General features: G+C 39.1%; 1 protein-coding gene across 7 annotated transcripts in view; it reads right to left on the bottom strand.

Moving 5' to 3' along the window:
* The window catches only part of atp2b2 (ATPase plasma membrane Ca2+ transporting 2), a 92,543-nt gene that overhangs the window by 43,622 nt on the left and 32,574 nt on the right, over positions 1-16,347 (bottom strand). For all 7 annotated transcript variants that reach the window (XM_080890824.1, XM_080890827.1, XM_080890821.1 and 4 more), the window contains 3 exons: positions 5,862-6,062; positions 1,777-2,034; positions 1,219-1,344 (listed from right to left, as the gene is read on the bottom strand). In XM_080890824.1, the coding sequence (XP_080746950.1) occupies positions 1,219-1,344; positions 1,777-2,034; positions 5,862-6,062 (585 nt within the window). The remainder of the gene's footprint in view (positions 1-1,218; positions 1,345-1,776; positions 2,035-5,861; positions 6,063-16,347) is intronic.

Here is a 16,347-nt window from a genome sequence, read left to right as displayed (position 1 = left end):
AATGTTCATAACTAGCCAGTATAGGGTGTGACATGTTGCATAGCGGATGTGTCATGCTTCCTGACTGAAGATTGATCCTTCTCATTATATCCAGTGGGCTCAAATCTAGTTAAGGGTAAGAGGAAAGCATCATGTGTGGTAAAGTTAGTCAGGACCACAAGGCTGCAGCTTGTCTCTTCTTTTGGCCTGATACATTTTTTATTTATTTATTTTGTGTTGGGTCAGTTGGAGGGATTCAGGAGGAGGAAAACACTGGTGTGATTGATGATTAGCATTACAGCAGGATGGCAAATTGGTTGTTGTGATTAAAGGAGGCTGTGTCACACAGCACTCTCCTGTTGCATTACCTATACTGTTACTTTAGAATGGCTTATATATCAGTGTAGCTGATGTCAGACCTTTGATTCACGTAATAAGACATGATGGGCATGTCGCTGTTAAGGAACTGTCCACATGCTTTTCTGAATCTCCATGCTGTGCAGCCACCTATGGTCTTCTGTCACTTCTGCTCATTTATGCATGACAGTGACATCACACATATTAACAAGCAACAAGAATCAAACCAGAACACAAAGCTGGCTTTCATCGATCACAAGTAAAGTGAGAAGCCAGGAAAAAGTGCATATTGATTCCAAATTTACATCAGTGGCTTCACTGACCTAAAAATGGGGGATTACTATATATGTCAAAGGGATTAAAAATCTCAAACATCTTAAAGACAGACTCCTTCAAAAATCATGAGTAATAATTTAAACTCTCTTTCATTTCATATAAAATGTGCTAGAGTGACAAGTTTAACACACTAATAATGTGCCAGACTTGTATTTGCACACAGAACATCATTAACCTTGGGGAAAATAAGTTGGTGTAGGTGAATACGAGGGTAATTAAAGAAGGCAGCAAAAAGTCACACAGCTAATTATCTGCAGCAAAACATACTAATATGATCCGATTAGCCCACATTTCTCTTATCAGGAATATTCTTAAATTCTAATAATCCTGCAGTCCAAGAACCGCACTTGTGTTTCTGCTGCAGCAAAAAGCAAAATGGGTAAAGAGAAACATTTGATTAAAAACAATGTTTTTCAAGCTGTCACTGGCAGAAAAAACCCCAGACTTGTCTATTTGTTGTTTTGTTTTTCCAAACAACATGCAGGGAAAAATGGCTGTTACAAACACTATATAACATTCATAAACTACACTAAACTGAATCCATACCAGACAGCAGCATTGGGTCCTTATCTGCAGACTTCTTGACGTGGTCAGACTCTCCGGTCAGTGATGACTCATCAATCTTCAGGTCATTACCCTGGATCAACACACCATCAGCAGGAAGCAGATCACCTGTAACAATGAAAGAGGCTTTGTTGCTTTCTAAGTACTAAAAAAAACAGGCTCACTCAGGATAACCACATTTATTCTGCACCATTGTGAGGCATTACTGACAGTTGTCACTCACATTATGGAATTTGAAGATGTGCATGTGTTGCTCAGCATGCATGGGGTCAGTCTGCAGCTAATTAATTGCGTGAATGTAGCTTAACTATGTTTAATTGCTTAAGGTGGACTTCACAACTTTAATCCCCTTTTGGAAATGAGGCTGTCGTCTATTTTCAGCTTATGAACCTAGAAAATTACTTTACACAGAGCCAACTGTGGTAGCCAGTAAGCACGTCCAACGAAGCCAAACTAATCAAAATATTCTAGGAAGTTTGATTAGTTTTGGTTCATAATCATAATTAATTATTGTAATCTTGACAGTTTTGTTGCACCTACCATATTTGATCTGTGCGATATCCCCCACCACTATGTCAGCCACAGGCAGCTGGATGACCTGGCTACCACGGACCACCTGGAATTTCTGCTCCTGCTCAATGCGGCTCTGCAGCCCACGAAACTGCTTCTCCTTTGACCAGTCATTGAAGGCCGTCACCAGCACCACACACACTACAGACAACAGGATAGCGGCACCCTCAATCCAGCCAGCATCTGCCTCACCCTCATCTTCCACTCCACCTGCTGCTGCGCCACAGGCTGCAATTTCAGAACAGTGACAGAAAAGAGAAGCATAGTCAAATAAAGTATATTAGATACATTAGATATTTACACACACACACATATATGTGTGTGTGTGTGTAAATATATATATGTATATATATATATATATATATATATATATATATATATATATATATATATATACACAGACAGACAGACAGACAGATAGATATGCATGCACATGTAAGCACGCTGCGTTTTCGTACATGGATAAATGCTGACGCACTCTGTTCACACAAATCAAGTCAACAATTTCATACATAGGTATTTACATTTACTACTAGTGAACACTTCAGAAAAATATACAAAGAGATGTAATCAAAGCTCAAACTGGAAATAGAGAAGCTGCACATAAACACAGCTGTGACTGTGTGTGTAATGTCTTTGCAATTGCAGTGCATATAAATTATGCTGAGCCTCAATGTCAGCAAGTTCTGGGAACACAACTTAACTTCCCTTCACACTAAAAAGGAGTAAGGGTATACAGTCTTAGTAATTAACTTATTAAAAAATTAACTTATTAACATAACAGCCCTTATGAAATTTGAGTATCTGATCTGTGAAAATACTGCAATCTAAAAATTTCTTTTCCCATATTATTCAGTGTTGGAGCTTCCTTAAAAAAAAAAGCATAACGCTCTTTGATGCGTGTCTGCACACACTGCAGTCCTGAAAACTATAGCCAATTATTCCTCATACGACTGATGACAGCATTTCACAGGCTTAGCCCCAACAGCAACGTTCAAATGTAGGCTCTAAATCTGTCTTCTCTCTTAGGGGGAAGCTTGTACTCTCATTCAAAACGCTCTCTTGATTTCAGGTTGATGCTAGAGTGTGGGCAGTGACAAGGTCAGATGACGTACATATTTTAGATTTATTTAATAATCTATTCCTTATGAACTGGCTTATGGAAATTATTTGTATGAGCAATATGAGCAATGACTGTGAAATTATATGAACTCTCTTTGAAAAAACCTTAAGTGTATTTACTTCTTTCTCTTGATATATTTGTTCTACTTCAAACGCGGCTCTGCAGTCTACTGGCTGTGCAATCACAGATTGGGGTATATATGGGAATGAAACAAGGCCTATTCCCAGCCCTCCTTGTGCAGCTTCATGTAATTCTCTCGGAGCTATTGAGCTGCACACTCCTGGCTAGCGGACTTCAAAAGCCCACAGCGGAGCGATTTGCTTTGCACTGTAAAACACTTGCAGCTCACAAGGGAATGAGCAGAAACCCCATGTTACAGACATTACATGTGCAGGATGTGCTTTAACCAAAAACCAGACTCCAAGAAGCAATTTGGACCAACTAGTATGCAACATAGTGACTCCAATCAATATGATGTTCATTAAGTAGATACACTGCATTAATTAACAGATTATAGCCTCCTTGATTTGTACTCCATCCGTACGCACAAAAACATACAAAACCATACACTATGTACTCGCTACGATCAACAAATTTAGACAAACATGGTATTTAGTTTAACAGGGACAAATGCCCCCTCACAAAAAATCCTGTGATTTTTATGTTTTCTTTTTGTGAGAGACAGCTTGATACTTACGAATGCAACAGTGTGCATATTTTGACATGGGTGTGTTAGGCAAACAAAAAAGTACCCAATAAAGCTTTTCAGAACAAAATGAATAAAAACACTCATCTGATCTAAAGCAATTCAATAGTACTTTGTTATTTTTAAAGAACATTGTTAAATCATCAAATAGTCCTGCAGTAGTTTCCCTTCCCTTTTCTTATTCTGCTTGGCAAGACACTGATGGTAACACGGTCAGTGAGTAGCTGTCCATGGTACTGAAATGACGTTTCTTCACACACTAATGCAGCAAAGCACTAAAGCATCTGAAAAAGACGAAGAGCAAATTATTGCATCTACTGCAGCTGACCTTGTCATGGACATGATTAAATAAATGTGCACAAACCTGTGACCTGCATGGGGTGTACTCTCCTTCTTGCCTTATTACTATTAGAATGAACTCCAGTTGAGTAAGTAGTTAAGAAAATGGATGAATGGGTGGATTTCCATATGCTCCAAAGGCACTTTCACATTTTGCTTAATCATGCTGATTTCTATATGGGTCTTTCAAAGTTTTCCTATGTTGCATCTTACGTGCTTAGACATAATAATGAGCCATCTGATTCGACTGCAGTGAATCTTTTTCATATGGAAATGAGCATTAAGTCATCCCACCAGCTTCTATTTCTGGACTGTTGAGCTTTTTGATCTATTTATAAAAACAGTAAACGAGCAGGGAGAGATGTGTGGGTTGATGGTGTGTGATCAGATTGGGGGGGGGGGGTTGTATTAGTTCCCCCAACACACAAACACACACACGCCATAAATATGTTTTCTTGTCGTCAGACTTTCTTTGTCTTGGTATATGTATATGGACAAATGTATAGGTGAAGAAATGCAATATTTGCTTATCACATATATTTAATTTTTTTTCTTTTGTTTTAAAATGCAGTTTACTGCATTAATTTAATTTATACGTAGTATTTCTGCCATTTTATTTGGTCAAATTTGAAAAAAAAAGAAAGAAATTATTGCATCAATCCAAATCATTTCTGTGGACTATTCTTTCATTATTATCATCCTTATCATCCTATCATCCTTGTTTTTGTTCTCACATTTTGTGAGAGATCTGAATCTCTAAGTATCCTTCCATTTCTATGACCTTATGTCCAGCTCTGCCTTTGTCTGTAACACACAAACACATATTCATTTGGGATTTCTCTGAATTAGGTGAGACAAAATGCTTTGAATTCATATCTATCTCAATCGCCCTGATACTGGCTTCTATTCATAACAGTTTAGGTCCCTGATTTACATCCATACATATTCATATCATCTGTGAAAAGAGACTTGCACACTGGCACCTATTCTGCTGCCGGTTAAAGAGAAGCTTGATAATGTATCTACAGATAGTGCAGTTATTAGCATTGCGATACCCTCGGCATTTCTTTGCTTTATTTGATACAGGGAGTTCATTCATAAAGCTAAGCAGCTAAAACGACACAAAGAACAGAAACAAGTGTCCTGACATCATAACTGATGATCAGATTCCAATTAAGCAAATTTATAGTGTAATTATTTGACTGAGTTAGTAAATCATGTATTGTTTGCTACGCTCAAACAACTAAACATGGATTAACTGTGAAATTACTAAATAAACACATCCAACTAATGCAATGGTAACCACTTCTTCATTTTCTAATGTTTCCAGCCTGATGAGACTTTTTAAACCCCCTAAAATGATGACTTGTCCCTTTGGCAGGGTAACTGAATTCCATTACTGTGATAAGGCAGGGCGCAATGACTGATGTAGCTGACTCAGCACCTCGTTATGGTCTCTGTCTTCATTTCCTGTTTCACGGCTCACAAGGCTGATGTATGGGCCCTGGGAGCTCAAGGTTATTTCTCTACTCAACACTTCATTAACCTTCCCAGTACCTTTCTTACACACATTTGACACAGTCATAATCTGCACAAACGAGCACACACACGCACAATCAAAAATTAGCCCTATGCTTGATGAGTCACTTGACCTCTTGAGGCAAGGCCACAAACAAAGTATGACCAGCCTCGGCAATTAAAAAGTGTGTGTGCAAACATGTAGGTGTAAGCACGTTAGCCCGGGCGAGTCAGGTCAGAGGAAGTGATGCCAGTGCGCCAGCACAATTATAGCCCCACTTCCATTCCCCGCAACAGAGAAGATACCACAGATAATGGCGCAGAGCAAAAATGTACAGACTTTAAAGTCACAGGAGCTGTTTCACTCACACTCTCCGCCAGTCTCCCCGGGAGGGTGGTAGAAAGAGAGACCCAGGGAGATCAGGGCAGCGATCTCCAAGATGATGAGGGTAACGTCCTGCAGGGCCTCCCATACCAGTTGCAGGAAGGTTTTTGGCTTTTTTGGAGGTATCAGGTTTTTACCAAATATTTCTTTCCTCTTGTCCAGGTCAGTTTGGGCACCTGCAAGACCTGAAAATGGAAGACACAGAAATAGATAGGGAGACAGAAGCAGATAAAGAGTTAATGTTGCGTGGATGCTTTATCCATCCATCCATGCATCCATCAATTTTATTTTGCTTATCCAATTTAGGGTTGTGGGGAGGTTGGAGCCTATCCAAGCTGCCATAGAGTGAGAGGCAGAGTATCCTGGATAGGCTGCCAATCTGTCGCCCTGCTAACACGGAGAGATAGACAACGATTCACATTCACACCTATGGGCAATTTAGAATCACCAGTTAGCCTAACCCCAGTAACTGCATGACTCTGGACGGTTGGAGGAAGTAGGAGTACCTGGAGAGAATCCACACAGATATGGGAAAATGTGCAATCTTTTTTTAATAGCATAACATAGCACCACAAACAAAATATCTCTAATTACCAGTTTGAGTCATGGTGGACTACAGCTCTGCATTCCTTATATAATTCTGCTCGGGAGATAAGGACCTTATGCTTTGACCTCATCCACCTCCTTGTATGCCATGAACTACTGCACATAAATATCTTTTGCTCTTTTATGCGAAGAAATTCATACTGGCTGCTTGAGGCACAGTTTACTTTTAGATTACAGCCCAGAAAATGATTCTCGTACACGAGTCCAAATTACAACAGTTTCAATGCTTTGACAAGAGCCACAGTTGAACATTATAACGCTAATAATAAGGACATTATATAATCACAGAAGGTTCAGATCTATGCAAAAAGGTTTTGGTCTGTACAGTTTTATTGATTTGAGGGGATCAAATTCAGGGGATGATATGAAAAAAAAAGCATTGTGGTGGATTTTGTATCTCTTACCAGCATTCTTCGCTTACATAATGGCCTTCGAATTTGTGTATAACATGTTAAACATGATATATATATAAATGTTCATCTATAAAATCTGATTTATTACAGACATTACATCAAGCTGCATTAATCTACCCGGCTGCTGTTCGGTGTTTGCTGAGCGTGCACATAAGCCCAGTGTGTTTTCACGGTTGCTCTCTCTGTCTCTTTCCCCCACAAATGCAGACATTACCACAGCATTATGTCATGCGTAGTGCGTCACTGGGTTTCCCAGGAGTGGCCCTGGATTGCACCTGATAACATCGCTGCTGCATGACAATGTTTCACATGTAAATGCGCACCGATTCCCTGCGATAAATTAGTAACATTTGTGGAAAATAAGTGGTCATCCACTAAAGGAGAAGCGAGAAATGATGACAGAGCTGTTTAAAAAAAGAAAGGAGCAAAAATATACAAAACGGAGACGGTGTAGGAGAGAGGCAGGAGATGGGAACAAAAGGAGGGAAGGCAGGAAAGAGAACAATTCCCAGCTCTTACGATGGAGAATGCCCCGGTTACAAATAGATCCGTCTATAAATAACCTTATTATCTATTCCCTTTTAATTGTCTCTTGAGAAAACCTAGCATGTACATCCACTGATCTCCACAGCATCCTGCCTCACATCTTACAAAAGCAAGTGTATGTGCTTGTGTGCGCACATGTGTGTGAGTATAAGCTCGTGACTCTTGAGAGACTGCTTGAGCTTTGTGTGTGTGCATGTGTGCGTGTGTGTTTAATAAGCTTGGCCAAGCATGCCTGCAGTTTGCTTGCAATATCAAACAGTAAGAGTAGAGCTCATATAACAGGGCTTTAGCCAGTTCCAGTTGGTTAGACACACACACACACACACACACACACACACACGCACACACACACACACACACACACACACACACACACGCGCGCACACACGCACACACACACACACACGCGCGCACACACGCACACACAAAGATAAACGCTGCTTATAAATACATATTTACATGAACCCTTTCTATCTTTTAAAAAAAGTCAATTTCTGCTGATACTGCAGTGATATATGTTTTTTAAAATAAATATGATAAAACAATGGATGCATATACTAATCCTAGCATTCACTTAGATGATATCTGACCTGTTATGTATTAGGCAAAATTCTTTGTGGCATTACTTTGGTTTAAAATGACCTTTAACCTTGTTAAAACTTTAAACTACATTCTCCTTAAATGCCCTTGAAATGCAAGCTACACTGTAATCAATCTCCCCAGTCATTAAATACTCAGTGTTTCCTGGAAAAGCCTCTGCTTAGTTATCTTTCATTCCCGGATCACTGATTACAATACTGCTTACAGAAAAACATCTATTTGGCCTTTTATGAAATATTGCTTGCCATGTAAATGCTGTCAGTCTACCCAACTAACTGCTCGGGCAGTGGAGGCAGTTTAAACTGTGGTGACACACAAATGAGTCACAACTTTCTCAGAAAGGATCAAGGCTGATTGCAAAGGAGTCTTTGTGTGACCATTCATTACCAAGTAATGAAACTCAAACACAACAAGCTATAATGTCAACAGCATGCAAAGAACATGAACGAATGGCAAAAAACCCTCAAGGTATTTAAATCAAATGTCAAACAGTTCTCTGTTTTTATTAAAGTCATTGATGGTTTCATTTCATTGTCATTTTTCCGCTGCCTTCATAACTTCAGTAGCCCTTCTGTCTCCATCACCCCAACACTACTCCACCTCACTGTACCAAACACGGAGGTTTGTCTACAAAGCACTAAAGTGTGTTACCTCTAAGACTGTAAAGCCCTTCTTCCTCTGCTATTTTCCAATTCCACTGCTATTTAAAGAGTCATTAGCTCGTAGCTATGCCAAACGTAAGCAGTTCCCGTTTAACAGCTGATATCTTTATATAACCTCTATGTGCTGTGTTTGATCATGTGTCTGCTTTTTCTTCATTTACTTGTTAAACAAACATGTTTTCATTTTTACAATGTTTTTTATTTGTTATTCCTCTTCTGTTTCCTTCTGTAATACTGTCCGAACTATTTTGTGTGTAAAGTGCTACACAAATAAATTCAGATTCAGAAGACTTTATTTATCCCTGAGGGGCAATTGATAGACTGACCTTGCCAACCGCACATACAATACAAAAACATCACATTGGGGAGACAGGTCAGACTAGGTAGCTGGCCGGTCAGCCGCATGAGCAGCGACCCGGAACCGGACTTTATTGTAGACATAAAGTCACTTTATGTCTACAATACTGATGGAATAGTGGGATAAGATAACTAAACAGTATTGTTTAAATATCCTTTGGGAAAGAAAAGGGAAATTTCATTAATATACCAACAATAAATCCTTTTTTCGTTGTTTTTTTCCCACTTCGATAAACGTTTGGATTATTTTATTACTCGTGGAAAAGACTGCATCGCAGGCTATCAGTAATGACTTTTCTTGGTATTCTGGTTCAGGGCTAAGATAAGCTGTCCAAACTTCTGTAACCTAAGAGAGATTTCGGCTCCAAAAACATTTTTAGCTCATTGTGATCAGAAAACTTTTTAAGCAGTTTTTTAGTTCCCAGTGAGGATTATTAGCAATGCATCAATTCTACCTTTCTCCGGCGACTCTTCTCGTATACTAAATGCCTGGCAATATATTTATCAGTCAAAAGCAGCAAGACCTGAGATCAAAATCCACACTGGCAAATGGCACCGGCCTAACATCCGAATTCCAAATGACAAGGGACAGGAAAAGGAACTGTAAAAAAACAAAAACAAAAAAACCCCTGCATGAAACGAAATTAGATTTTTTTTTGCACTCAGAGGGAATATGATGGTATATTTTAACAGTTGCCCTTTTTTTTGTCAGCAACTAAAAATAGATCTCCATGGAAACACTATGCATCCCACTCGTTGAGTGGAAATACCCGCAACTCTCAACCTCAGAGAAAGTGTGAATAAGTAAGTGGGTGTCAGTTTTTGTGCGCTTCGTATGTGTGTTTTGTGTTAAAGTGAACGCATGCCTGCGTATTTGTGTGTGCGCAGACCGAAATAACGAGATGACCTCTAAATGTCCTTGAAAAGTATGCTCGTCAGCGTTGTGCGGGAAACAAAGGGTGTTTTTTTAAAAATACACATAGTGAGCTGAAGGTCGTTTTTTGAGGTGTTTCAGCAGGTCCCTTCACACCCCCCCCCCCCCCCCCCCTTTACACTTGTCTGCCTCAACTTTTTTTCCCTCTTTCACTGTGCGCTAAAGTGTCCAAAACAAGTTGCCATGGCAACACAATTCGATGGTGATGATGATGATGATGATGATGCTGATCCCCCCCCCCGCCACCCCCCCAAAAAGCAAATCAATAGCTTCAACATTTATTTTCAGCTTTCACCATTTTGAAAGGGAAATAGAGTGTGGTGGTGGTGGTGGTGGTGGTGTGGGGGGGGGGGGGGGGGGGGGGGGGGCTGTTGAGGTGTGACTCACAGAGCACAAGAGCAAGAGAACAAGAAGAACAGAGAGATGGGGACTAGGCTGGATGTGGAGTAACTCTATGAATAATAACCCATCAGTGGATAAAATGTGGATAATTATCATGCTCTTATTAGAAGAGGGATTGATGGAGAAATGTGTCACAGTGTCCTTGAGAATGACCTCCATAATAATGACATCATTTTATGCCATAAAGGAGTAGAGGTTTGTTACTGTGTGTGCAAAGGCAGAATAAAGGCAACATGGATAAAATGGGCAGGTATAAAATACTGTAAGAAAACACTATGACATGTAAAAGATACGGTATAAATGATGCATTGTGGCTGCAGAGAGGATGTGAGACAGACAAAGGTAGGAATGTAAGATTCAGAGAATATTAGATAAGGACACATTACTACAAGAAAAGGAAGAAAAATATATGTAACAAGCAAAAAAAAGAAACACCTTTGTGTCCTCCAATAATCATTTAGAATGACTTTTTACTTTTCCTTGCTTTTACGCTATATCTTTAATTCTTTACATTTATTCACGCATCTGTATTAAAATACTCTGAGAGCTACTCGAAAAATCTCTTGTATGCTTAATATATTTCATATACTTGGCCAATAAAGTTGACTGTGAATCAGTTAGTCTGTGTGTAAACACTGATGCAAATGGTTCATGGCTTAGTGATATTGTTTAATATATAGTATATTTAATCAAAGTTCAGTTTCCAAGGCGATGCATTTTCTCACAGCACACATGCTGCCAAGCTGTTTTCTTTTTTGATGAAAATAAAGTTCAGAGAGTCCTGCAAAAAATAAATAAACAAATAAATAAAATACATGTGAGGAGATAGAAGTAAGCAAAAGCCTGAATTAGATCTGCTGACCCATGTCTCACATGCTGCTCCCCAACTGTGTCTGCTTGCAGCAAAGAGGACACTCTGCCATTCACCACAAACAGTGCTTAAAGCGTGTCTGATACTTTTGCTGTATGCATGCATGCCCATACATGTTTAAGCTGATGGGGTTTTTTAAATACTGTTTTCATTCTCTGCAGATGCTGATCGCCAGTATCCACATATAGTAAGAGAATATGTGCCATCACGTCTTTTAAACATGGTATGACTGAATATTTGGGGTTGCCAACAGTGTCTTTGATGGACATGAGTGTACTCTAGTTTAAGGAGTTGTTTTGTCTTAGATTTATAGACTATTTAATCAGTGCTTGGGTGCACAGATTCTCTAGGGACTCCACAGTGTGTCAAGATTCAGAGTGAAGAGGCCATGGCAGGAGGCTTGTTCTCCACGCACCACATATGCAATCTTCCAGTTTTGCTCACAGACCAGATTATAATCAGACATATTTTCAGAAGCCAGAGATGCAAGGAAACATAATGCTCTGTGTGTAAGCATGAATGAAAATTCTTTCATTTCATGAGGATTCAAGGTCACACAAACACTAATATGTGAGTACATGCACATGCACAAGCATACATTTATCTTTCCTTCTCCTATGGTCAGCCCCAGCTAAAAGCTAATAGGCTGGAAACTGAAACTATGCAAAACCATGGTTTTTGCATAATAAGTGCACAATAGTGCTGTCCAGAAGTTCAGAGCCACCTCTTATTTCTTCATATTTTGCTCTCAAAAAGCCAGATTTTCTTGGAATTTGTTTAAAGTGGTCTTGAGCAATAGTTACTCAGGCTTTCTGCAGGGCTTTTACCAATTTCTTTGCAAACTAACCTTTTTCTCATTATTTTTCAGGTCGGCCCATACAGCTGGCTATTTTCAGACTAATCCTTTTTGTTTGTTGGGCCACTTAACACTGACCTGTAACTCACTCAAGCATTAAAAAAGGCACTTAACTGAAGGGGTGAAGCAGTATTGTGTCCACATATAACAGATAAACATAAAAAGTACAACCTTTAAATCATATCTTTATATATTATATCTGCTTTTGTTTAATTTTCAATAACAACAAAGAAAATACTGACATATGAAAAACATCTGTCCCTTCAGTTTATCCATCTTACTGTTTACTCTTCAGAAATAGTCTTGGTGGAAAGTTGGCTGTCAAGGAGCCATTGTTAAGGAAAGGAGAAAAAAGCTGAGGTATGCCAAATTGCACAAGAACTGGACTGAAAATCTGTGGCAACAGGTCTTCTTTGTTCCAGATTACTAATCCAAATTTAAAACTTCAAGATCAAATTATAATCAGAATGGAGGAGGTCAGGAGAGAGGTCCAGTAAGTGTCTGCAGCCATCTGTAAAACACAATGTAGGCTTTGTTGAGATCAGTGGTCTTGGGGATCTTGTCAAACGTGAACAAGGAAAAGTCTTCAACATTTTGATCCACTGTTCATTTTTCAGCGTGAAAATTATCCCGAACAATGGACTAAAAGCGTACCTCAATAGAAAAACACACAATGAAGTGCTATTGGTCATGGACTGGCCTCCTCAGAGCCCAGACCTAGACATTATTGAAGTAGTCTGAAATCATCTTGACAGATCATCTTCAAAACACAAGCCTGTCAACAACCAAAGAAGAGCTTTCAAGCCAGAAGTACTATTCCTGAAGACTACTTAAAGAAAGGACAAGCCTGACTAAGAAAGTTCAGGCTGTGGTGAAGACTAAAGGTGGCCATACCAAATACTGACTTTCAGGGTAGTTAGAAACCTACAAACTCTTTTTTGCCTTATATATTGTATTTCCATTTATGTTTGCACAGTTCTATACATATATGATAGATATAGAGTTAGTAGCTTGTTAGCTTAGCTTAGCATGACTAACACAAAAATAGAGGGTAAAGGCTAAACTGGCTCAGTCCAAATGCAACTAAATCCACCTAACAGTGCCTCTAAAAGTCAGTAATTAAGATATGAAAAAATACAACATTTCAACATTTTATTAGTCGGGTTATTACTGGGCCTGGTTGCCATGCAACTAATGGACAACTCAGCTAAGTTACTGTGGGGGGGTTTTCTCCAAATGTCAAATCATTAGTCTTAGACATCTACACGTCCACGTCTTACACAGCCGAGGTGATTTTTTTTTACTTAGCTACTACAAGCTCACATACAAGCTCACTAGAAACGCAATTTTCACCTGGTCTTAAAAGTTTTTATTACAAAGACAAATAAAATGCTAAGTCTTTACTTAGTCCCCGGTGTTACATAAATTGCTAATAACTAAAAGGCTCAAATGGCAGAGCAGTGTGTCCCACCAACCACAATTAAATGTATGTTGCAATGCCGAAAATAAAATATTCACTAATGTGTGACCGTGTGTGCATGTGTGTGTGCGCATGAGAGTCTGTGGGGGCAGCTGTACAAGTGGGTGAGTTTTGCTGTCAGGCACTGTGCTCTATGAGTCTGACTCATGCGAGAAATGGCAGAGTGGAGTGAGACAACGCAGCTCACAGCTCGCGCTCTCTTACAAACACATACATACACAAAAACACGCACACCAGGCACTCTGCAGGATAACTGATAATTACTTATCATTCGTACTTTGCAGCATATATCAGCGTAAATGTTGGAAGGAAAATGTGTAGTGACAATTGAATGAACATGGAACCAAAAATACAGGCTCAAAAACATAAATAAAGCATTGAATATTTAATTTAAAGCTTTGAGCCAGTATACACAGCTCCATAATGATACTTTTGTGCAGAGCTTTTTCAAAAGAATGACAAGAAAATCAATCATGAAGTATTTCTCTCTACTGAAGTGACAGATGCTCATATCACAGAATTTGAATGCCCAGAGGTTTAATTTACACCTCTTCGAAAATCTTTTTGGAGGCCTGAAAAGTAGCACATTGAGAGCAAATGTAGGGGTGGGGGGTGGGGAGCAGGCTCCTTGTGACTCATAAGCAGTTCATATGGCTCCTTTCAAAATTCATTACACGGTTATTTATTCTGTGAAAATGATGCACATGGGCGAGGTCCACACCACAAACGGGGGCATACATTAGGGCTGCACGATTCATCATATTAAGATCTCTGCGCAATCTCATTCTTAACAATTCTGCTGTGTTTGCATCTAATGGACAGAGATGCTGCATTGAACCTAGCTTTCAAAATATTTTCAGAATTAAACAGAAAAAAAGTTTGAAATTGTGGAAACTTATCTTAAAATGAATCCACTGAAAGTGAAAAAACAGAAGAAAAATACAAGTGCCTGACTGAATTTATTAGTCAACAGTGTATCTGTTCCACCACCTGAAAGTACTGTAAAGTTAGCTGGCTCCAGTGCCCTGCATGTGGACACAACATTAATGAGACATCTGTTTACAGCCTGTGTGTGTGTGTGTGTGTGTGTGTGTGTGTGTGTGTGTGTGTGTGTGTGTGTGTGTGTGTGTGTGTGTGTGTGTGTGTGTGTGTGTGTGTTGCATTGTAAGGGAAAATGAGACCTTGCCAGCATGTTTAGACACAACTACTTAGTGATAAGGGCAAAGTGTAATGAGGTCAGTAACTTCATCCTGTAATTCCAGACCGTTCAACCATTTATTCAGTCAATCAATCCACCATGTAGCTCTCATTCTTCTTCGCTCATCCAGTTAACACAAATTTACTGAGTTTTTTCTTTTTATTTATTTATGTTTTTTTGAAAGTCAGTCATTCGTGAAATGTTATTGCTACTGTATTCTTTGTACCTTATAGACGATCAAATAAATAAAAGCTGTAGGTGTCTACTTACGGTAACCCCCCCCCCAAAAGAAAAAAACAAAACAAAAAAAAACCTCTCTGACTTTTTTTTCCATCTGTTTCTCACTTTCTCCTTTACACATGCATACATGCATGGAAGAAACACATCTGTTGCCTACTCCACTCTTGTATGACCAGGCTGTGAATGCAGTTATGTATGAGCTGCTGTATTCATAATAGCAGAAATATAAGTGCATTTTGATTATGTAAAACATGCATGAGCTTTTAAAATGGTGTAACAGGATATATTGAAAATTGAAAGAGAAAAAAATGCATACAAAGTAAGTGATGCTTACTCTTGTTTTCAAAGAATACAATAGTAAGCAGTAAGACAATTTAAAGACTATTTTAAACTAAACTCAAAGAATTTAGTTTAAAATAGTCTTGACGTCTCTAATTTTGTCACCCGGGCTTTTCCAACATTTCTAACTGCACACATACACAGTGCATGCACGCCCACACAAATCCACAATCCTTCCCCCCTGGGAGTGAAAAGAGAGAGCATCCAGGGCCAAGAGGCTGAAAGGGAGAGTGACAGTGGTCTATCTGCTGTCTCCCATCTGGGTGTCAGTCTCTGGTTTCGCCCAGGGGCTCAGATAAGCTCCGGACACAATAGGGACAGCTATTAAAATTCAAACTACCAGAGAGAGTCATGAAATAGTCATAACAGGTAAGGGAAATCAACACACTCTAATGCCCCCTTTATCATCTGTCTGTTTGAAAGCGCAGGGAAGAAACAGAGTTTGGGTTTCTGATCATTGGGTGCAGGAAATTGGACTAGAAAGCCAAAACAATGCTTTAAAATGCTAAGCTATAATCACAGGAGGCTGGAGCCAATCCCACCTTACACCCCCCCCCCCCCCCTCCCCCAGACATATCACTAGTCACTTTCTCACTAGTGACATGTACAGGGGACGGGGGGTACAAAACAAACACAGCGCCAACACAAGGAGAGACAACGCTCCCATATCCAAACCTACAGCTTATACATGTCTATACATAGGGAGGAAACCAGAGCACTCGAAGGAAGACACAGGGAGAACATCTGAACTGCACACATAGAAATGGCCCAGTGAAATAAATTAAAAAAAAAATGCTGACTGTGCATCACTATTCAATGACCTTTATTAAACGAAGCCATCTGCTTTATATATGTAATTATTTCTTTTTACCATTAAAATTTTTTTTTTAAATATATATATATAAAAAAATTATATATATATATATATATATATATATATATATATATATATATATATATATATAT

Source organism: Rhamphochromis sp. 'chilingali', assembly GCF_963969265.1.
Source record: "Rhamphochromis sp. 'chilingali' genome assembly, chromosome: 9".
Lineage (NCBI taxonomy): Eukaryota > Metazoa > Chordata > Actinopteri > Cichliformes > Cichlidae > Rhamphochromis > Rhamphochromis sp. 'chilingali'.
The sequence above is the reverse complement of the archived record's forward strand: the minus strand, read 5'-3'. Positions and strand labels throughout refer to the sequence as shown.